Genomic DNA, 24643 nt, shown 5'->3' on the forward strand with positions numbered 1-24643 from the left:
CTGAGTGGATCTGATGCTGGTGTTAATGAGAGTTCAGTCTCAGGACACTGAACTCTCAATTGTACCCATGAAACTGTTTCACACCAGTTGCGTGTGTGTGCTGTGTAGTGTGGCATCACTGCCACCCAGTGGTGATGACGCCAACATGCAACTGCTCAAACTTTTCTCTGCTGCACTATATGGGCTGACTGTGGTTCCCTTTTCCAGAAGGAGGCATTCCTGTTTTCTTTAAAGATATTTTTTGAGCTTTTATGCCTTTATTTGGACAGGACAGTAGGCTGACATGAAATGGGGAGAGAGATGGGGGGGAGACATACAGCAAAGGCCGTCGGGAACGGTAGTCGAACCCGTGACACGCTGTCATGCTGGATTACCAGTTTATGTGGTATGCGCCTGGACTGCTAGGCCAGCGGACGCCCCGCCCGTGTTCTGTTCAGCTTCTCATAGCAATATATATATTATATATATACTTTTTGATGCCGTAGAAACCACCTTCTTGTCTCATCCAGTTCATTAACAGCCATCTCTCTCTCTCTCTCTCTCTCTCTCTCTCTCTCTCTCTCTCTCTCTCTCTCTCTCTCTCTCTCTCTCTCTCTCTCTCTCTCTCTCATATATATAGGAGTTATATTCTCAGTCCTATGACGCGGTGGGGGTGATGTTCGCCAGCATCCCGGGGTTCGCAGACTTCTACTCGCAGACGGAGATGAACAACCAGGGCGTCGAGTGCCTCCGCCTCCTCAACGAGATCATCGCTGACTTCGATGAGGTCAGAAACTCTCACAGTGCACATACACACCTGCTTCTGAACATAGTTTTGGCGCTTTTCTGCCTTTACTTCGAGATTGACAGGAAACAGGGGAGAGAGTAGGGGAGTGACACGCAGCAAAGGTCCGACGGGCTCGGGAATCGAACCCAGGACACAGACTATCAGAGTCTGGAGCAAAAACTAATGTGCACTACAGTGCACAACACATCATTGCTGGGTCTCAAGAGGAACACATTTATGTTATGGCTAAATGCAGAGGGAAAGTGATTTCAAAACGTTGTGCCTTACAAGCCTATGCATGATGACTCTATTTAAGCAGTACGCCCAGTCAAGCCCAGTGTGTCTCTGTCCGTGGTGCTGGAATGATTGTATTTCTGACTCTCTAAGACAGGGGTTTTTCAGGCAAAGGACCCCTTAACTGAGCGAGAGCTTAAGCAGGGACCCCCACTTTTCTGTTTGATATGTTGGATTCAGGTTCATGTGTATTTTCAGACATTTAACCACTTTAAACCTTCAATACTTAGTATATTTGACCTTTGGCTGTGTACATGGTCAACACCAAACCTCTTCACCGAAAATAGCGGATCTACAAGCTCACAGCGTGTCACAGCACGACAAAAGTGGTTAATGAAAACAAAAACAAAAAAAAAACGATTGTACAAAGATTTGGTGCCCCCGTCCCCTGTCACTCTGAGGACCCCCTAGGGGTCCCAGACCCCCTGTTTGAAGACCCACGCTCTAGACAAAGTAAACAACAAATCAAAGGGCTGTGTATGACAGTCAGTGGAATCCAGGCTTTGCTTGCTGAACCCTGGACATCCATCAGGTTGAACATGTCCCCACATAAACACTTTGTTGGACCCAGACGCTGACAGTCCATTCATCAATCTGATCCCAAGCGAGGCGCTGCGTGTGCGTGTGCGTGTGTGTGTGTGTGTGTCTGTCAGACCGCCTGTAGACCAACACATATTGGTTTAAACAGAGTTAACAGCCTTGACAGTTTAGAATGACATTCTTCGAGGAAACCCCATGAATTTATGAGCCCATTTGTAATGGTGTATTGCACTGGTTCTCAACTTGAGGTCCAGGGACCAAACAGAGGTCCAAATGGATCCTTTCCGAGGTACACTTCTGTGTAACTCAGAGAGTGCACAAATGTGCCAGTGTCTACCTTAGGGCGTGTTCCCAGACAGAAAAAGACAATTCTATTCTTGTCGGAGGGACAGTGTGGTTCGGAACACACTGCCCCTAGAGGCTTGGAGCCCAGCTGCTCTCCATGCACTTGTTCAGAGGTGACATTGATGTTTTCAAAACTCACACTTCAGGGATAAATTGAGAACAGAAAGTATCGTTGGATGTCATGGATTGATTGTTTAGTGCGCAAGAGGAAGTTCCTCTCACTCATGTTTTCACACACTTGATCTAGTCTACAGGCTTCATAGGGGGACTTTAATTCCTGGCCAATCTTGTAATAAGAAGGATTGTTCTTCCCCTTTGTCATTTTTTATGTGCTTTTCTGTTTGTATTAAAGAATGGAATGTTTTTGTCCATTTATTAATATTAATACAGACAGACAGACAGACAGACAGACAGACAGACAGACAGACAGACAGACAGACAGACAGACAGACAGACAGACAGACAGACAGACAGACAGACAGACAGACAGACAGACAGACAGACAGACAGACAGACAAAAATCCCTTCCTTCAGCATGGCAGAGATAAAAACAAAGCGGTGTCTAATAAAGGCATGGCCGTGGCTTCCCTATCTGACGTCAGTACTTGGAGGCCAGTCTGGCGCCATAGAGAAGTCCATATTTGGCCAAATATGCGATGATGTATTGAACTCCATATGTAGTTGGGCAAAACCTGGGGGGACCTTCATACATAAGGAGTGGGAAGTAGAAAATGTCTGCCAATGCGTAGTGGGTAGTTTGAAGCAGACATTTTGAAGCGTACCTATGTCATTCTCAACTATGGAAGCCCTCATACCCGTCATAAACAAACTCCAGGATGTCTTCCATACAGTTGGTACAGATGTCATACAGCTCCCGCAGATAGCTGTTGTTGGATCTCAGAGCAGTGGGAAGAGTTCTGTACTGGAGAGCCTGGTGGGTAGAGACCTGCTGCCACGTGGGTTTGGCGTCATCACGCGTAGGCCCCTCATCCTCCAGCTGATACACATCGGCCCTGAGGACCCCCGCATGAAGACGATTGAGGGGAAGGACATCGATAGCGAGGAATGGGGTGAATTCCACCACGCCAAAGATAAGATCTACACAGACTTTGACGAGATCAGGCGAGAAATCGAAACGGAAACCGAAAAGGTGTCGGGAAGCAACAGAGGTATCAGCGACGAGCCCATTCACCTGAAGATCGTCTCGCCGAAAGTGGTGAACCTGACGTTGCTGGATCTGCCGGGGCTTACCAAGGTCCCGGTGGGAGACCAACCCAAAGACATCGAGATCCAAATCCGAGAGCTCATCCTTAAGTACATCTCCAACCCCAACTGCATCATCCTGGCTGTCACCCCCGCCAACACGGACATGGCCACCTCCGAGGCGCTCAAGGTGGCCCGCGACGTCGACCCCGACGGCAGGAGGACGTTAGCAGTGGTCACCAAACTCGATCTGATGGACGCCGGCACGGACGCCATTGACATCCTGATGGGGAGGGTCATCCCCGTCAAACTGGGCCTCATCGGTGTGGTCAACAGGAGTCAGCGGGACCTCAACAACAAAAAATCGGTCTCGGATTCCATTCAGGACGAACTCGCCTTCCTACAGAAGAAGTACCCCTCCCTCGCGAACAGAAACGGAACCAAATACCTGGCCAAAGCGTTGAATCGGTTGCTCATGCACCACATTAGAGATTGTCTCCCCGAGCTGAAGACTCGACTCAACATGCAGTCGGTGCATTATCAGTCCCTGCTGAGCAGCTACGGGGAACCGGTAGAGGACAAGAGCGCCACCCTGCTTCAACTCATCACTAAGTTTTCCGCAGAGTACTGCCATACGATTGAGGGCACGGCCAAGTACATCGAGACGACCGAACTGTGCGGTGGAGCAAGGATCTGTTACATCTTCCACGAGACGTTCGGTCGCACGCTGGAGTGCGTAGACCCGCTGGGCGGTCTGACGACGATAGACGTGCTCACAGCGATCAGAAACGCGACGGGTCCGAGGCCGGCTTTGTTCGTGCCCGAAGTGTCGTTTGAGCTGCTGGTGAAGAGACAGGTGAAACGCCTGGAAGAGCCCAGCCTGCGCTGCGTGGAGCTGGTGCACGAGGAGATGCAGAGGATCATCCAGCACTGTAGCAACTACAGCACGCAGGAGTGGCTGAGGTTCCCCAAGCTCCACGACGCCATCGTAGAAGTGGTCACCTCCCTGCTCAGGAAAAGACTGCCAGTCACCAACGAGATGGTCAACAACCTGATCGCCATCGAGCTCGCCTACATCAACACCAAGCATCCGGATTTTGCAGATGCCTGCGGTGTCATGCACAACAACATAGAAGAGCAGCGACACAACCAACCCAGAGAGACTTCCTTCACTGTACCCAATGAAAAGGCAGGAGGAAAAGAGGACGGAACTGGAGAAGGAACAGGAGGCTCCCAAAGCGGCTCCGTCAGCGAACAGGCGGATGGGCGCGTCGGGAGCTGGAGGGGCATGCTAAAGACGATGCCTGTAGACAAGACAAGCATGTGCCGTGCTGTCAACCTCCTGCAAGTGCCGGTTCCGGTGAAGCTGTCCGCTCGGGAGCTGAGGGACTGCGAGGTGATCGAGAGGCTCATCAAGTCCTACTTCCTCATTGTGCGTAAAAACATCCAGGACACCGTGCCCAAGGCGGTGATGCACTTCCTGGTCAACCACGTGAAGGACCAGCTGCAGAGCGAGCTGGTGGGTCAGCTGTACAAGTCGGACAAGCTGGACGACCTCCTGACGGAGTCGGACGACATGGCCCGCAAACGCAGCGAGGCCGAGGACATGGTCAGGGCGCTGCAGAAAGACGGTCAGATGATAGCGGAGATTAGGGAAACTAATTTATGGTGAAGGACCTGATGGTGAAGATGATCTTGTTCACTTGGCCCAGGCCCCTCCGACATGTACCCTACAAGACCAAAAAACAGCAATATGGACTGGTATCAATATGTGTATTATGGAAATATAGTTGCATATACAATATGGAATTGAATTACATGAAAGCCAGGACATTAATACCACAGCCTCAGCTGTCTTGCATAGCACATGCAAGATAGCACTACTAGATTAATATAGCTTTCATATGTACGTAAATAATAATTATAAAATAAAAACACATTCTAAAAAGAGATATAGCTAACTTGCTTCACATATATCAATGATGGTGTCATGTTTGACCAGCAAGCACATCATTGGCAATAAACTCACAGATAACCACAGTAAAACAATAATAAAGTTCATCATATTTTGTTGTCAAACAAACACTATGGATGGTGAATTCAATTACAAGGCGTTGATGATAGATGGTGGATCTCACTTCCTACCTTGCAGAAGAAATCAAAGTTTGGACTTAAAATGACCCCGAACTTCATGCATCTTGGGCGCACAATACATCGCAGAGGATCTGACTTGGAGTATGCCATGGCATACTCCACAATCGGCCCCAACTTCCAAGTCTGCGTTTGGGTTCGCACACAGAGACCGTGGGAAAGAATGAGAGACGATGTCTGCACCACCTCAGGGCGGCTGCGGAAATTCAAGATCTCAGAGAAGGTCCTTCTACTCCGCTAGCTGCTCCAAAGAGCATCTTTGCAAGGAGCTCCCCCCCTCTCTACAGGACTTGGGGAAGGGATAAGAGATCAAATGTGGACCTATCAAATGTGTTGTGCAGGCGTCCAGTATGAACAAACGCAAAGGCACCAGATGTCGTTCCTACCAAGAGCATACAAGCTTTACCAGAACTAATAGAACCTTTTTTATTATTATTGTTTTGATTGGTTTGATGATTTGTTTTTTTTTAATGTTATCTTAGTCCTTGTGAAGAAACATCATAATTCATACTGTTATGCAATGATGTTTTCTAATAAAACTTTAACTTTTATTTATTTTTTAACAATAGAGGTCAATGGGGCTCTGATTTAGCCTGGTTTAAGACGAGTGATATTAGGCTGGCCATGCCAGGCTAGCTCTGATTAGGCTGACACCTTGCCTAACTTTGGAGTCATACGTCAAAGTTACGTCATAGTCTATGACGTCTGTGACACAGACAACTCACGTCATAGATGACTGGTATCGTAGACTGGCCTCATGAAGCCTTATGATAGCCACGTTTGTTACTAGACCCCGTCTTGACTGAAAACGCATTAGAAGGTGTCACATGTGTTTCCACTGAGCCAATCAAACGAATCTATAGGGAAAATAACCCTGAACTCTTAACAGATACACCCGGGACTACAGGGGGCAAGGTGGGATTTGAGTTGGGAGGCAACAGCTCATTCTAGGATTTTGGAGAGGAAGGGGAGATGGGGTGGTAGTTGTGGGGGGTGTTGGGTGCAATTCCATATTTGTTTCTTTCTTTTTTCTTTCTTTTTTCCACTTCTTTTTTTAGAATGGGGTGACAAGCAGTGAACTTTACGGCAGGAGGCACAAGGCCAGTAGACAGGGGGGGGGGGGAGGTTATCAATTCAACTTAAATGTTATTGTCACATCACAGGTTTAAAGTGTAAAACAGTAGGTGCCACACAAAAAGGCTTAAAAACATGCAGACCACTTGGCAAAGTGTTTTGAGTGACACCTCTTCCTCATTGCTGTCTGAGGAAGTGTTACTCAAAATGCGTTGCCAAATAGCCTGCATGTTTTAAGTTTTTTTCCTTCTTTTTTTCCCATCATAATACAGTGGTCTCCCTCATCTGTTTTGCAGTAAAATAGTGGGTGAAATATTTTTTTGCGGTTTTCAGGAAAGGGAAGAAGAATAAAATTAGAAGCAAAGAACGAGGAAACTGGTTAGATATCCCTGATATGAGTGCAGTGAAATATACACATACTATATACAAGGAAGTCAGTTATGGAATAGTTAAAATAGCAGCAGCTATAGTAATATACATAGGTACATATAGGTACAGTATATACGTACAGTACATGATATAGTAGAAGATATAGTAACAGATATTGTTGCTGCCGGGCAGAAATCTCTTATTTACTTATATTATTTACTTAATTAACGCCCCACTTGATCATACTACAGTGTCACGATTTGAGTGCACAGGGATCTCATTTTAAATAAGCCAGTGCTTTTATGAGCGATCCACTTTAGAGGACCTTGTATTGTGAATTGTACTTCCATGTACTGTTTCCATGTCTTTCTAAATAAAGTATTCAATCAATCAATCAATCAAACGCAAAAGCATCAAAACTATCAGATCCACAAGCTCGAAACGTGTCGAGCTTGTAGATCTGCAACTTTTGCTATTTTTTTTTATTTGAATCCTGAAAAGTAACAGACAGAGACGATATACGTATGTATACATGAGGTTTAAATAGCAGCAGATATAGTAACATGTATAATACATTATGTTAAAATAGCACATGAGGTGCAACAATAGAACAGTAACGAATACAGAACATACGTTGACCTTTTTTTGCATATGGTTTCATGTGTAGGTGAGAGAAGATCATTTAGCAGCACGTATAAGACATGTCAATGTAAACATATAGGTAGCAGTTCAAGAGTTTTAAGTTAATTTCCTTTGTAGCCATCACAGTGAAAGAAAATATGGCGGTGAACTTAAAGAAAGTCTAAGGTAGCTCTGTTCAGTTCAAGTAGAAACTATTTTATTCCATAATGAAGCAAGGAAGTTTAAAAACACGCAGGTGACAACGCGTTTTGGCCGTAGGCCATCATCGGGGTCCACTGTGTGGACTGCAGAGCAGCTGTTTGTAATTGTGTAATTATTATCATTATTAGTATATTATTGTAAGTACGGACCCACGCAGTGCATCATCGATTATCTGTTCATTATATACTGTAGGTATCAGTTCCAGTGCAGCAGCGGCAGAGTTCACAAAGCGCCGCGTTGTGAGCTTGTAGATCTGCTATTTTCTCTACTTCTTAAACTTTTTTAGTTGTATTTATGGAAAGTATTACATGTTTTCATTTTATTTGTGAAATACTTTAGAAAAATGATGGAATAACTTTTTATTGATGAAAAGTTGTGACCTTTTTGTTAAACTTTTAAACATCTTTCTAAAAATGGAGATATTTACTCGCGATCCATACAAATTGTTCCGCGACCCGAACATGGGTCCCGACCCACTGTTTGGGAAACACTGGTCTGTGTCAAGACAGCCTGGCGACAGGCGGAGGCTCAGTGCTTGGTTCTACCTTCTTGTTTGCACTGGTGGTGAAAGTACTCACCTTTGTTACTTAAGTAAAAGTATCAATACCGCAATGTAGAAATACTCAGTTACACGCTGAAGTCTGGTATTCAAAATTTACTTGAGTTAAAGTACAAAAGTAGACTAAAAGTACAAAAGTATTGTCATCAAAATATACTTAAATACCAAAAGTTAAAGTATTCATTATGCAGAATGTCCCATTTCACATGTTCAATAGGCATAAAACATTTTGAAAATAGCAGATCTAGAAGCTTGTACATCTGTAAAAGTATTGAAAATCGGAGGTCCTCCAGTAAAGTAAAAATACCTAAAAATGCTACTTTAAGTACAGTACTTGAGTAAATGTACTTAAGTTACTCTCCATTACTGCTTGTTTGCTTGGATGTCTTCTGAACAAATGAAAAGTGACAGTTGAGACCTTTCCTCTGTTGCACTCATCGATTTGTCCTCATGGCACAAATTGGTGTTTAATAGAAAGTGCATCCAGAAGCCCGGTGGTGACTGGTCGTCATCGTTACCACCCAAAATGAAGTGAATTAAGTGACTTAATGAAATCCTTTTTTTGTCCCTGTGTTGTTTTTCCATAGCTGCTGGGCGAGGATCGATTTCAGGACATCGAGAAGATCAAGACTATTGGAAGCACCTACATGGCTGTGTCTGGTCTGTCTCCTGAAAAACAGGTGAGACGTAGATACTAGTACAATTTACAATTAAGGCATTTAGCAGACGCTGTTAATCTAGAACGATTTACAGTAAGCAAGGTAAACACGAGGCAATACAGCAAATGCATATAAATAGTTATCTAGGATCATAGGTAAACCAAGAATCATCAGTCTAAACAGTATAATATATATTTTTTAAATCTATAATTTGTACATTGAAACTATACTCACTAAAGGATGCCAGGTCATCCAATGACCTGTTATCTGTCTACATAACATGCTATCTAAATTACATTTTAGCCTTTGCATAAGCCGGCAAAGGTCGTCAAGGCTAGGGCAAGTGCTACGGGCTAGGAGTGGCTAGGAGTGGAGTCTGAAGAGGTAGCCTGGAAACCAGACAAATCTGCCAGAGCTATGAAAAAAAGGAAATAGCCCTATCTACGCAGTGGTATTGGTCTGGCCATGCCAGGCTAAGACACTAGTGCTGTGCTAAAGAAAATGATATGGCAATATTAGGCCTGTCACAATTAATGTGACAGGCCTAAATGTCACAATGGCACAATGGTAAATACACAATGGCCCTCATTTATCAAGCTTGTGCAAACCGAAAAACGGGCATACGGCGAGATCACCGTCACTTTCGGGATTTATCAATCTATCATGACTTTGACTGAGTTGGTTTCAGGTCGTGTAGGCTTTGTAGGGTTTGTTCCATCGTAGACATGCAGTGCAGCATTGTCTAACAATTTGACAGGCATCTGGACACATGTATCCACTCAAAATGTATATCTAACACACTAATAAATCATCCCTGTAAAAATATAACATTTTATAAAGGCATACATGGACAAGTGACAAAACATTTAAATCAAGCGATGAAAACAATCTAACATTTTGCCTATTTGCAATGTTATACGTTAGGTGCTTAATCATTCCCCCATTTAAACAAGTGCTTTAACAGTGCGCATTTTCGGGAGTCAGGACCGCTGTAGTCTTTTCATGGACAGTGAGGTCTCCAAATGTATATACAGTAGCTACGTCCTCTGGAGTTATTTGCAACCTGGGTTAAGGATAAAAACCAGACGCTCCAAACCTGTGCCCAGCGCAGGTGATCTTCACGCTGTGGGTTTGGGCCACCAGGGCCTCAGTGGGAGATATAACCATCCCAGCACACACTAGCCTTCATCTATTAATGTTTATGTATTCATCAATCACTCCATAAACGTTCAGATTATGACTCTCTCATAAACGTGGTGTCATGGCGGCCTGTGACTCATGGGGAATACATGACTGCTTTATTTTAGTATAACTCGAGCGCGTACTGCTCGGTAATGGGTTAAATTAATATTACAAAATTCCATTCACTGTGTGTGTGTGTGTGTGTGTGTGTGTGTGTGTGTGTGTGTGTGTGTGTGTGTGTGTGTGTGTGTGTGTGTGTGTGTGTGTGTGTGTGTGTGTGTGTGTGTGTGTGTGTGAGAGAGAGAGAGTGAGAGAGAGGAGTCGGACGCGGAGTCACCCTCGAGGTGGGTGGGGGAAACTTTCCACGTCGGAGAATTTGCTCTTTCTTATTGGCTTTCCATACTTTGTTTTTGTCGTTCTTCGTGTTGTAAAAATAGGGCGTTTCGAGAACATTTAAGGGCGTATTATTTAAATGACGTCAGTTTCAGCCGTCAGATTTATCAAGCCTCAGACCATTTGGTCGATGGGATTGGCTGTGTACAATTGCTCGATAAATCACATGTGGACGTGGTTGTAAGCTGATTTCTGGGCTTGAATTTAAGCTGGTTGTCTACTTTTTATTGATAAATGAGGGCCTAAGTAAGCTTTAGGTGTCGTAATTAGTCGATTAGATTTCTTTGTTATTTTAGTATGCACAAAATAGTTTTTCTACAATGAATAAATCAACAATTGTGGAATATTGATTGATTGAATACTTTATTAGTCAAATACATTTAAACAGTATGGAGGTAAAACACTTGGGCTAAAAGGATAACACCAAAAAGTCCTTTCCATTGTGGTCCTATGTATTCAATTAATCAACACCTCTCTGATGACACTACAACACTGTCTGTATGTCTCTCTCTCTCTCTCTCTCTCTCTCTCTCTCTCTCTCTCTCTCTCTCTCTCTCTCTCTCTCTCTCTCTCTCTCCCCCTCCCAGCAATGTGAGGATAAGTGGGGTCATCTGTGTGCGTTGGCAGATTTTGCCATCGCCCTCAACGAGAGCATCCAGGAGATCAACAAGCACTCCTTCAACAACTTTGAGCTCAGAATCGGTGAGACGGCACACTTCCTGTTCTTACCACTTCCTCTTCCTGTTTGACCGTTACCATTTATCAGTCATCTTCTGCTAGCTCATCAGTGGTTGAAAAAGTTATTTTATAAAATAAAATAAAATAATTGTAATAGATAATTGTATTTTTAATATTTTTTTAATACATTATTTTTTAAACTTAAGTAAAAGTAGCAATACTTCAATGTGCATTCCACATTTTACTGGAGTAAACCTGCCAAAGTATTAGCGTCAAAATATAGGTACCAAAAGTAAAAGTACTCAAAATGTCCCATTTATTTCCCACTTTCCCACAGAAACGTGTCTAAATTGGGTTATTTGGTTAATGTAGTATGTATAATTGCAGTGGAGTAAAACAAAAATGTTGACTCTGAGATGTAGTGGAGTACAAGTATAAAAGTATAGGGGGACGCCGATGACCTAGCGGTTAAGGCGCATACCACATATAGACTCTACTGCAGCCTGACAGCGAGTCGTGGGTTCGATTCCCGAGCCTGTCACACTCTACTGTACTATCTAAATAAAGGCAGAAAAGACCCCCAAAATATCTTTAAAAAAGTATAGGGAAAAAATGGAAATACACAAATAAATTAAAAAAGTAACTCAAAATTGTACTTAGTAAACAAAGGACTTGAATAAATGTACTTCTTCATGGTTTCCAGGCATGGCCCATGGTTCAGTGGTTGCCGGGGTGATCGGTGCCAAGAAGCCGCAGTACGACATCTGGGGGAAGACGGTGAATCTGGCCAGCAGGATGGACAGCACCGGAGTCAGCGGAAAAATACAGGTTTATGTCTCTAGTTTTTACATTTTTTTCTTTTCCTATTTTCTCTTTTCTCTTCTTTTTTTTAGTGCTTAATTTAATGTAGGCATTTAGCAGACGCTCTTAATGCAGAGCAATTTACAGTAAGGTAAATACATACATCAAATGTATAGAGACAGTGTAGTGCCTCAGTGCTCTAGGATCATAGGTAAACCAAGAACCTAGCATCAGTCTAAACAGTATAATATTATTACAAAATATATTATAGTAATATGTACATTGAAACTATACAAACTATAGGATGCCAGGTCAACAAATGGACCTGGCATCTGTCTAGATCAGTGGTCTCAACCTGTGGGTCGGGACCCCCAGGGGGGTCCCCACATGATTTTTTTGGGGGGGTCCCCAGATGACAATGAAGTGACAATTCAAGGACTTTTAAGACCCTTTTAATACCTCAAAAAAGAGGGAAAAAAATAAAAAAGACCATTACTGCATCAAAAGTAATCAACAAACTATACTATAAAAACTGGTCAAACATTGGCCAAATTGTCAAATAATATAAGAAAGAGGCAAATCTTTTTTTTAAAGCCGATCTACAAGCTCACAATGCCTCGCAACGCCACACATCCCCAATCCCATACATGTGCAGACTCTTAAATCTTCCACTGCCAGAGTAAATAAATAAATATTAAGGACGCGGTGCAACGCGTTGTGAGCTTGTACATCAGCTATTCTCGCAACATTTGAAATGGGGCTTAAATGGTTAATTCATGATATAGTTGTTTGTAGGTTTGGGTCCCAAGGGTTCCTTCCTAGAAATGTAGTGGAGTCAAAAATACAATATTTCTATTTGAAACGTAGCGGCAGTTCTCAAGTGAATGTACTTAGTTACTGTCCACCACTGCTTACTAACTGCTTGGACATTAACGTCCTACATTAATAATAACTTGGAAGGTTTCATGACCTCAATTACACCCAACAGAACTGAACTTTACTGCTCATGTTTGAAACTCCACTATTCCTGGATTATGTAAGACGTGACATAATAATCATCTCCATCGTAGCTTTAACCACTTAAACCCCAGCACCCGTATTGTGGGGAAAGCTTTCGCAGAAAATAGCAGACCGACAAGCTCACAACGCGTTGCAACGCAGCGCGTTGTGAGCTTGTCGATTGGCTATTTCCTGCGAAAGCTTTCCCCACAATAACAGAAAACATAAAACACACCGGTATAGAGCCCTGAGGGATTCCGCTCAACCATACAGGGTTTAAGTGGCTAACTTACCCCGGTATACGCCCTCCTCTCTCCCCCCCCCCCCCCCCCCCCCTCCCTCCCGCAGTTACCCGAGGAGACGTACCTCATCCTGAAGGAGCGCGGCTTCGCCTTCGAGTACCGCGGCGAGATCTACGTCAAGGGCATCAGCGAGCAGGAGGGCAAGATCCGCACGCACTTCCTGCTGGGCCGCGTGCAGCCCAACCCGCTGATGGCGCAGCCGCGGCGCGGCGCCGGCCAGTACTCGCTGGCCGCCGTGGTGCTGGGCCTGGTGCAGTCGCTCAACCGGCAGAAGCAGAAGCAGATCCTCAACGACAACAACAACTCCGGCGGCGGCATCATGAAGGCCCACCACCACCACCACCACCACTCCTACAACCGCAGGACGTTACTGGCTCCGCCCACCAGCAGCGGCTCCGCCGAGGTTGTGGCGGGAGGGGGAGGAGGAGGAGGAGGAGGGGGAGGGGGAGGAGGAGGGGGAGGGGCAGCGGCAGCGGGAGTGGGAGGTGTTGGTGGTGGTGGAGGTGGACACCAAGGAGAAACAGTGGTGGATAAGACCGAACTGGCCTGAAGCGGAGAAGGAGAAATGTTCGGAGAGGAGTTCGGAGAACCTGTCCGTCTTGTAGGACGTTGGTTCTCAACGTTGGGGTCCGAGGACCACCAAGGGTCCAAATGGACCTTTTTTTACGGGTCTGTTACTCTGACACGTTTTACGGTGTAGATTGGGGTCACAAAGTAAAAAAAAAGAAAGACGAAAAAAGAATAGAAAGAAATGCGTGGCCTAATGCATATCACATATCACTGGAACATATATATCATACATATACTGAAACCCCAGTCTACACTATGAAATCCTCAGTTTCTGATGTAACTCCGATAGTGTACACAGACAGGGCTACAAATGTGTACACTCTCAGAATTACAGACCCGTAAGGGTCCATTCGGACCCCTGGCGGTCGCCGAACCGATTTTGAGAACGCTGACACACACAGGAGAAACACTGGTGGATAAGGCCGAACCGGCCTGAACGCGAATGAAAGTTTGGAGAAGAGGTATAGCCCCGTCTGTGACCTCCCACTCAGCTGTAGCTCCGGGATGAGGTGCCGCTGCGTTAAGATCCTAATGAGGGTGGGACTGGCAAAAAAAATGCAAATCTTAACCACTTAAACCCCAGCATCCGTATTGTGGGGGAAATAGAAGATCGACAAGCTCACAACATGTTGCGACACGTTGTGAGTTTGTCGATCGGCTATTTTCAGCGAAAACTTTCCCCATAATAACTGAAAAACTGAAAATACGCTAGTATAGAGCCCTGAGGGACGCTTGTCAAGACATAAAAAGAGGTCACCTTTCTCAGTTGCTCCAACCCATCTCAGATGTTCTGTGCCGCACGTCGACTCTCCAAAATAGAACCGAACTCTGAGAGACGTGCCAACAGGTTTTGACGTATCCACGTGACGCCTCCAGTGTGGCTGCAGCTGTTATAAGCAATGTTTGATAATGTTGTAAACAATGGAGCACCGAAAAGGCTGGAGGCCGCTATCCCCCTGACTCACACGGGGATAGCGGAGTTATTATTTTCCATTGGATATTTTCCATTGGATTCCCAGATTCCCAGAAATCTTCATATAAGAACCGTGTTCCAAAAATAAACAAATGAGCCCCGGCAATTTTACTCATGGACATGAAGCATCAACTGATGTTAAAAAAGTACAAATGTATCCAAAGAGTAAGACCAAAGACCAAAAAAATGATCTCCAAACACAGACGTTATCAAATGTAACTCAATAACATAAACGACACATTGTCACATACCTGACGATATTTCCGGGCTCATTTTGTTAATTTTATTATTCATTTATTTACCAGGGACAGTGCATATTAATCAACATGTCAGTTTTCCTAAGCAGGCTGTTAAAAAGTGGTTACATAGCTATTCATACAAAAACAGACATATTAACACAGTACAAGACAAGCAAACATAGTACAGGAGACAGAACAATTACAGTAAAATATGAAATGTTTGGAAACCAGTTCTTATATGACACAATGTATGATTTCCAAATGGGAATTACAATAGAAAACATTACTCTGTGACCAAGGGGTAGCGTGAGAGACGTCAGGACTTCGGTACTCTATGTTTGATAATGTTGTAAACAATGTTTGATAGCGCTTGATTCTGATGCTTGCAGTGTGTCAGGATCTTTACCTTTTTTCTGAACGTGGTATAACAAATGTTAAGGTAGACACGGTATGCTACGGACGTCTGTGGTTCATACAGAGTGGAAACAAAACATATCGGCAGGTTGAAACCTTTGAAATCGGGTATTGCCAGCCTGCAGTGAATTTTTAACATTCAGTGCGTTCTGAACGACCTACACATTTTGGATACGATGTTTCGAAAAGGTAAGAAATTGACATTTTCGCTGGTCCCACCCTCAGCTGGATCTTAAAGGTCTACTCGACCAAGAAACATGTTTTTGCGTGTGTGTGTCTGGTAAAACACCTCTCTCTGGAAAATACTGGTGGTTCTTTACATTCTGCATACCTCTAAAGCATTAATATGGATTTTTATCACCCAAATCTGGCTCTCAGATTTCCACTTCCTGGCAACACCCTACGTCAATCACGATCCTCACTAAATGCAGCATTATGCAATGAGGAAGTATGCGTGGCATCTGAGTGAAACAACGGGAAACAAGCGCTCCCCCGTAGCCCGACGCCACCGTGCGCCACGTCAACGAGGAAGTGACTGCCTTGTTGTTTTTGTCGGCGCATTTGGTGTACATTCTCTTGGATTACCTATTGTTCTGGAGGATTAAGCACATGAATAATTCATAGGATATGGAAATACTGAAGCATAATTTATGCTCCGTCGCGCAATGGTGTCACACGCCGAGAATGCCTGAGAACAGGAGACCTAGAAGCGCACAATGCGTCACGGACACAACACTTTGTGAGCTTGTAGGTTGGCACGGGGTCGCTCGACAAAGTATCAATCGGGCTTAACCACTTATAAACCACAGCAGCCGTATTGTTGCAAAAGCTTTCGCTGAAAATAGCCGATCAACAAGCTCATGCAGCGCGTTGTGAGCTTGTTGATCGGCTATTTTCAGCGAAAGCTTTCCCCACAATAACAGAAAACAGAAAAGGCCCCAGTATAGAGCCCTGAGGGACTGGTTAAATGAGGGAAAAGACATAGCAAAAAAAAAGGTAATGTACGTTTTCGGGGAAAAAGGGAAATACTTGTCATGTACATTTATTTTACAGAGATTGACTTCAACCCATTGAGACCTGGAACGCATCTGTGTCATTTTAGAATTCTTTAGCTATTCAAAAATAGCAGATATACAAGCTCATAGCGCAGCACCGAGTGCCGCACTATGAGCTTGTAGATCTGCTATTTTTTTTTTTTTTTTTTTTTTTGATTTTTTTTTTTATAAATAAAGCGGCCTCAGGTCTTAATGGGTTAACATGTTGAGTGGGGACTTTAACGTGTTGAGTGGGACTTTAAGGTGTTGAGTGGGACTCTAACACACCTCATCCCGGAGCTACAGCAGAAGGGGAGGTCACAGACAGGGCTTATCCTCCCGTTAAGGAGACACAGGAGAAGGTGAGGAGAGGAAAGAAGGAAGGGAGTGAGATCAAACGGAACTGAACTGAGCCTCTCCTTCCGTTAGGATACTCGTTCGCAATGTCAAGTCCGGGGGACCACCAGGTGGTCTAAATGGACCCTCATGGGTCTGTTAACTCTGAGAGTGTACGTTTTTTACACTCTCAGAGTTAAATTGAAACAGGAATTTGGGAGATTAGGTTCCAAGAGTAAAAAAAAAACCCAGAGAGTGTGTATAGGCCACACAGACAGAAATGTGTACACTCTCAGAGTTTACAGAGCCATTTGGACCCATGGTGGTCCTCAAGACCCCACTTTGAGAACCGGTGCGTTAGGAAACACAGGGGAAGGAGGCGAGGAGAGGAGTGGAAGGGGAGGGGGATCAAAACGGAACCAGTCCCGAGCGGAGGAGGAGGAGGCGAGCAGAGGAAGCTCCTCCTCTTCCTCCGTCTGCTCGCCACCGATTGGTCCGTCACCCTTCCAGACTTGTCCCGTGTCGCCCTCGCACTGACCAATCCCGGACCCCTCAAGCCTCAAACCCTGACCCCGCACCCAATCCCCCCCCCCCCTTCCTCCATATCAACATTTCTTTTTTCTATTTCTTTTATATCGGAGAACACAATAAAGGGGTTTAATTTTTTATACACACCTGTCTGCTCGTCTCTTTTTTTTTGTCAAATGTAGAATGCAGTTATTTATTCTATTAAAGGACGACTTCACCCATGTTCAACCTATCTTCATATGTCCTCACTCATGCTCATGCTAGTATGGTACCATGTTGGTCTACTCCGTCTGTGTCTCAGTCAGAGGAGGACTGTGGACAATGCACAAACCCGCCTACCAGTGACATCGTTGATGGGGAATACAAGGTAATAGAAACGGATGCACCGATACATCGGCCACATATTGGTATCGGCCGATGTTTGCCGTTATCGGTCAATATCGGTATCGGCAAATAAAGCTGACAATAACAGATGGCAGTAACCGATATTTATCTGTTGTTGATAAGCATTCAGTTTGCGCTGGCTATGTTGGTGTATTGGTTATCTGCAATATACCAAGCTGTAGATTCTGAACAGCTATTTCTTATAATGTATTTTGTTTCCCTGGCACAAAAGGGAGAAATAATAACACCAAAAACTAAATAAACTAATATCGGTATCAGCTAAATTGTTATTTAAACATCGGTATCGGCCAAGAATTTCCATATCGGTGCATCCCTAATAGAAACTGCAAGCTTTCTATTCCTGGGAAGTTAGCATGCTGAAATAGAAGCTATTATTCTAGCATTAATTACAACATAATAATAATAATGAAATCTTGTTTGAAAAAAACAAAAAACTGCCTGATGATGTTGTCACTGGTAGGGGGGGTTTCTGAAGTGTCCACAGCCCTCCTGGACACCGGATCAATTATATGAAGATGGGTGAAGTCGTCCTTTAAACCTGTAGAATGAGTTATATATTCTATTAAACACATATAATTAGTTATTTATTCTATAAAACACGTATAATGCGTTATTTATTCTATTAAATACATGTAAATTGAGTTATATATTCTATTAAACATGTTTAATGTAGTTATTCTATTAGATATTTAGAATGTAGTAATTCATTGTATTAAACATGTAGAATGCAGTTACTTATTCTATTAAACACATGTAGAATGCAGTAATTTGTTGAAACCGATGACGGGTAAAATAAACAGTAACTAATCCACAGTGAGGGACATGTATGTGTAGTACCTCTGCTTTGTCACAAGATGGAGCACTTTCCTAACAATTCGTGTGGTCTCGTGAGTATGTCTGAAATCAACCGTGTGTAACCTCAAGTGCATGCTTAGAAATAGCATACTGGTTAGTATGTACAGTAGCATGTGATTTTGGGTGCAACCTAAGATTAAAGTATGTGGAAATAGAACATGGACCTGCATACATAATTGTTATATATTATTCACATCTGTACTAGATGTGTAATAACTTTGTATGACACTGTCATAGAGTGAGCCTGTTGGAAGGCAGCATAAATATTAGACTTGTGACAACACACCACAAACAGGTCTTTTCATATCATATCAATAGATATGATCTCTTCCACATGCACAAAAACGGATGCAAAGAAAACAATGCATCTAGGCTATCAAGATAGGGATATAGGGATCGGATGATAATCATTATTGTCATTTATCAAGATAACAAAACCAAGATATGTTAAGCCTGCGTGAAATTGCCCGTCATATACTGGACCTCAGTTGGGTCTGTACTCGGATGGCTTTTTTCGTCTTGGGCAAAAATGGCAGATCTACACGCATTGTGAGCTTGTAGATCTGCTATTTTTGGCTAATGTCCCCGCCCGTCCGGAATATGGATGATGTGGTGCAAGTGGTAAGAAAAAGTGGCATGTTAAGAGTGTTAAGCATAACGTCTCTGTCAGTCAGGTGGAAACTGTTACTTTTCAGGATTCAAATTAAAAAATATCAAAAGTTGCAGATCTACAACCTCAAAACGTGCTGCTTCGCGCCACGTTTCGAGCTTGTAGATCTGCTACGTTTGATACTTATGTGTGACACTGCATGTAGTATGATCAATAGAACAGACTTTATTTGCCATTTGCACGAATGCATAGGAAATCTTGGAGCTCAGCTCCCAGGATCAGCAGTGTATCAAATACATATGAAAGTAGGGTTTTCATTTACGAAAAAACTTTAAAAGTCAGATTATGGAGATAAGAGGTTTCTGCCCGACAGCTTTGCAACGTCTTGATAACGTGTAGATCAGTGCATTTGGCAAGCAAGTCCCTCGCACAACGAATCCGCTGAACGTGAATGAAATATTGCTCTCATGTGTGGATGAGAAGGAAAAGATTACAAAGTTTAACATCACAGGACCACATATAATAAGCTAAAGAATGGTAGGTGGTTCTATTGAACAATTGCTCACCTTTGCTGAGGTAGAGATTACACAAACAAGATGATGCTAGAATCCAGGACCAACTGGAATGCCACAATTGCATTACCAGATATTACTATGATCACTGAGGAGAAATGTGTCTTTTTAATAAGCAGATCCTATCTTATCGGGATTCATTCAGACTGCATCTTCATCAGATGGTAAAACGTTGTAGGCAAACACGCTGAGGGACTTAATTATATTCAGCTCTAATGTGTCAACTTAAAAATAAATAAGAATCTGTTTGAATTTTGCATTATTGCATTATGACTATAAGCCCATAATGCATAAGCCTATATGCATCCAAGCAATAGATCGTTTAACAGACATACATGAGCTGCAACAGAATGTTGTGCACATTTTATTTAAGGTTTGGCACTATTGTAATTGATTTTGCATGAATAAGGCATTCTAATAACAGCTATTGCATGATTTGTGGCATATACAAGTGTCTTCAGTGTAGGCCTACCTGACGCAAACAAATCACGTACAAATGATGATGATTCAGGCTATGCATGTGGAAACACTCGTATTTCTGCGTTAATATAAAAGCTGTGTACCCACGCTTTATGAATGAGGTCCAATAAACCTAGCATCTGTCTAAACAAACATGCTATCTAAATAGCATTCTGTACATTTATGGTTGAGAAAAAACAAATTAAGAAAGTAACAAAAACATGAGAACAGTTGGCCAAGATATTATTTAATTTAATTTCTAGCTTTTCCCCCTACACTACACCTATTAGTTCAAAATTTTTATTGAATTATTAACTATTATTTTAACATTTTGATACATTTCAGCAATAATTTGTTTTTGTTATGTGTTGTATTGCCGTGAACAAGGGTCAATTGTATTCGTATAGACACCCGGCCAAGCCGGATGCACCAAGGTGTTTTCAAACCCAGAGACTCCAGTGTTGGGCAGGCACTTTACCCCTGCACCACCCGAGCGCACTTTCTTGGATTAAAATGTATTATTTTGTACAATTATAAAACAAATGGACAATTTTGGAAAATGTCGGTGTAATAATGACATGCTCCAAGTCGGTTTGTCAGGTTGAAAGTGGTTAAGTCTAGTTAGTTCCCCAGATGCCCTCCATTCCGAAGGCCTCCAACACCAAGAGACAAACCCATAATGGGAAAGGAAAGCGCTGCAACATGTCCCAAAGGTGTTGTAACGTACACAATAGAAACACACACAGTAACAATCAGCTATTTGAAGTTCAAACCTTAACTTCTAACCTGTCTTAGATTCCTCAACAACCCACCACCACAAAACACACCAAATTTAACAAACCAGTCAAACTGATAAACATGTTATACAGTATCTTCGAATAGAAAAACAAAATACAAATAATTATGATTAAAGTAACACATCATGGGAACTACAATACTGGTTTCTTTACATCAACAGAAAGTTGTTTTTCTTTTTGGTAGCTGTACATGTTGACATTGAGGGGGAAAAAAACATTATTGCTAAGACGTTATTGTGGAATCAGAGAGAAACACAAAGTCTGGTGTACTTGAGGTCACACAACTCAGCACTGGCTCCAGCCAAAACCCCCACCCCAAATCCTGCATGGAGGGCCTGGGTGAAGGTGGTCTCGACTCTGTGGAGGAGAGTCATAGTGTCAGAGACACTGTAGAAGGACATGTACCTGCTCTGTGATCCAGGTACACTCCTACTCTGGAGGACGCAGGACCGTTGATTTTAGTATCAATGTTTCTGTGTCCAAAAGTATAAGATTGACCACTGCACTGCAAAGACCAAGATTTATCATTCAATCCAAATCCACATTCATAAACATATCCTGTTCTGCTGATATATTTATATGCAACTACTATTTTAACACGGTATCCACCCCACTCTACCTCCCAGTAACATCGTCCAGTCAGACCCTCTCTACTCAGAACCTGAGGCCGTTCACTGAATCTCTCTGGGTGATGAGGATATGATTGGTTTTTGTCCATCCTTGTTACCTTTCTGTTCCCTTTAGACAGAGACAGGCATTGATGTGCTGTGTTTGGATCCAGTGTGACTGGACATGAATATAGTAAGAACTCAGCTCTGGTCTTGGGTTCTGGTGATGTTGACATTAAAACATCCACTTTATTCACGGCTTCTGAGACGTTTGCCCCTTCCTCTTTAAGAATGTCCTCCAGTCTGTCCCTGATGTTTGACACAGCCACAGTGACATCTTCAAAGTATCTCTGAGGAAGGACATTGCTGCTGATGGGGTGTGTCGATTCACTGATGGCTGAGAGGGAGGTGTAACGCTGTAGAAAATGGACGTGATCCACCATATGTGAGATCTGCTCAAGCTCCGCATGTCTCCTCCTCAGGTCAGTAACCTCCTGCTCCACAAGCCTCCTTTTCTCTTCCGCACGACTCATTTCACGTTTCTGCTGCTCTCTGATCAGCTCCCTCACCTCAGATCGTCTTTGCTCAATGGAAGAGATGAGCTCGGTGATGATGGTGTCGCTGTCCTCCACTGCTCTATCAGCACAGTGATTGAGGGACTTCAACTCCTGGTGAAGCACCTTCACGTCTTTCTCTCTCTCCTGGATTCTCTGCTGGATGTTCTGCTGGCTCGTAGAACACATGTCCTCCTGAAGCTTGCCGGAGGCTTTGACCAGCTTGTGTCCCTTAAAGGCAGGAGATTGATAGTGAGGCTGGAGGTGAGTGTCACAGTACGAGACCAGACACTGAAGACAAGACTTCACAGCTTTGAGTTTTCTCCCAGTGCAGAAATTACAGGTCACCTCTCCAGGTCCAGCGAAGCAGTAATCAGGAGGAACAGCTTGGAGTTCTGTCTTCTTCAGGCTCTCCACCACCTCAGCCAACATTGTGTTTTTCTTCAGAACAGGTCTTGGGAGGAACGTCTCTCTGCACTGTGGGCAGCTGTATCTCCCTCTTTGATCATCCTGGTTCCAGTATCTCTCAATACACTTACTGCAGTAGTTGTGTCCACAGGGAACACTCACCGGATTCTTCAGTAGATCCAGACAGATAGAACAGCAGAACTGTTCCTGGTCCAGTTGAACACCTTGCCGTTTGGCCGGCATTCTACATGTGAGCTGTCTAACAAAGCGTGACACCAACTTCCTGGTGCTACCGTCAGACCTAAGTTATGTTTTGTTCACTTGACGATTGACTTTAAAGGACAATTTGTTTGCATGATTATGTCATAAGTCTGTTGTGTAAAGCCAGGGATCTTTGTGTGTGTGTGCGTGTGGGCCTGCATGCATGCCTGTGTGTGCATGTCAATGTTATACCCATATATAGAGATCCCCCCAACTCTCCCATGCTGATTCCTTTACTTTACATTTGCCCATATGGATATCCCCAAACTCTCCCAATTTGGTGCGTAATCAATTTTGACGCCTATGTTCTTTGATAGTAGGAAGTAAGTAGTACAAAATACCAACTTGACAACAAACACTGCACTAGTATCTACAATATCTATATATCTCTATATATCAGCTATTTGAAAATAGCTGATCTACAAGCTCACAACGTTTCGTGATGACACGTTGTGAGCTTGCAGATTTTGAACATTTGACATTTTTATTTGAGACGTTTTAAAACAGTTTTTCAAACATTTTAGCAACACAAATCCTGGAACAAAATATTTTCAAATGGTGGGTCCGCAGCCAAACACATATAAGGGTCCTAGACACAGCTTTGAGAACCACCGCCCCGGACAATAATCAATGTTTGTGTTTTGTCAGGGTGAGATAGGGACAGGAAGTAAGTGGCTGTTTTTATCATCAGCAGAGCCAGCAGAGCATTGATGATGTTGTCATGGCGACTGCCTCCTCCTCCTCTGCCACTGTTGTTTCCAGGACCGCTAAGATGGAGGAGGGTACCATCTGTTAGAGAGAGAGAGAGAGAGAGCGAGACACACACACACACACACACACACACACACACACACACACACACACACACACACACACACACACACACACACACACACACACACACACACACACACACACACACACTCATAGAGAAAGAGAGAGAGCCCTCCTCTCATCTCCCTGTCAGCTGTCCGTCAATTATTTATATATATCTCTATCTATCTCTCTCTCTCTCTCTCTCTCTCTCTCTCTCTCTCTCTCTACATATATATATATATATATATATATATATATAGGGACCCGATCTACAAATCCTGTGTTAATTTAACTCAGAGTGTGCAAATGTAACCAATTCCCATAAGGGTCCAATTGGTTCCTAATCTATCAATCATTTTGTTCAATCACCCCACACTGAGAACCAGTGGATTATTCATGTATTTATTTATTTTTGATATACTATACATTATATTTATATTTATTTTGTTTTGTTTTTTGTTTCTTTTTTACAATTGAAATAAAGCAGGTTTTCCCGAGGACACTTCCACATGGCTTCCTGCCTCCTCGTTTCCTCTGTCCTCGTCTACTTTGTCCTCATTGACCCATTTGGGATCGCAGTCACTCAGGTGCGAACCGGCGGCCAATCAGAACCACAGCCGTGCCCGAGGGGCTAGTTGCCTAGCAACAGGCAGCAAGCCACCTTGCTTGCTTGCGCGGAGGGGCTTTATGTAACATGCGTGTGTGTGTGTGTGTGTGTGTGTGTGTGTGTGTGTGTGTGTGTGTGTGTGTGTGTGTGTGTGTGTGACAGAGGAGAGAGAGGGGGGGGGGGGTTGGTGATGGCAGAATATAGGACGACAGCTTCGGGTGGGGGGGTGCTCTGTCTGTGTCAGTGACCATGAGTATCTGTACTGTGTGTGTGTGTGTGTGTGTGTGTGTGTGTGTGTGTGTGTGTGAGTGTGAGTGTGTGTGTGTGTGTGTGTGTGTGTGTGTGAGTGTGAGTGTGAGTGTGTGTGTGTGAGTGTGCGTGTGTGCGCGCGCATGCGTGAGGACTATTATAAATAGAAAAGGATGACAATATAGTTTGA

The 24643-nt window shown here is 43.5% G+C and overlaps 2 protein-coding genes and 1 pseudogene across 3 annotated transcripts in view; 2 read left to right on the plus strand and 1 right to left on the minus strand.

The window, feature by feature from the left end:
* adcy8 (adenylate cyclase 8 (brain)) overlaps positions 1 to 13708 on the plus strand; it is a gene marked incomplete at both ends in the record, with an annotated part of 127005 nt that extends 113297 nt beyond the window's left edge. Inside the window, 5 exons of the mRNA XM_080439980.1 lie at positions 620 to 766; positions 8732 to 8824; positions 10966 to 11080; positions 11760 to 11884; positions 13205 to 13708. Of these exons, the coding sequence (XP_080296106.1) occupies positions 620 to 766; positions 8732 to 8824; positions 10966 to 11080; positions 11760 to 11884; positions 13205 to 13708 (984 nt within the window). The remainder of the gene's footprint in view (positions 1 to 619; positions 767 to 8731; positions 8825 to 10965; positions 11081 to 11759; positions 11885 to 13204) is intronic.
* LOC308093170 (dynamin-1-like protein) lies at positions 2745 to 4820 on the plus strand (the record flags this gene model as incomplete). Its single annotated transcript, XM_080439407.1, has 1 exon — positions 2745 to 4820. The coding sequence occupies one exon, from the start codon at positions 2745 to 2747 to the stop codon at positions 4818 to 4820; it is 2076 nt and encodes a 691-aa protein (XP_080295533.1).
* Positions 13709 to 21192: 7484 nt separating the features above from the next.
* Positions 21193 to 22763, minus strand: LOC308093651 (tripartite motif-containing protein 16-like protein; annotated as a pseudogene). The gene is made up of 2 exons: positions 22683 to 22763; positions 21193 to 22370 (listed from the first exon to the last, which is right to left on the minus strand). The product of its transcript is annotated as a tripartite motif-containing protein 16-like protein (transcript).
* Between the last annotated feature and the right edge of the window lie 1880 nt (positions 22764 to 24643).

This window comes from Gymnoscopelus braueri (assembly GCF_963280865.1).
Source record: "Gymnoscopelus braueri genome assembly, chromosome: 10".
Classification (NCBI taxonomy): Eukaryota; Metazoa; Chordata; class Actinopteri; order Myctophiformes; family Myctophidae; genus Gymnoscopelus; species Gymnoscopelus braueri.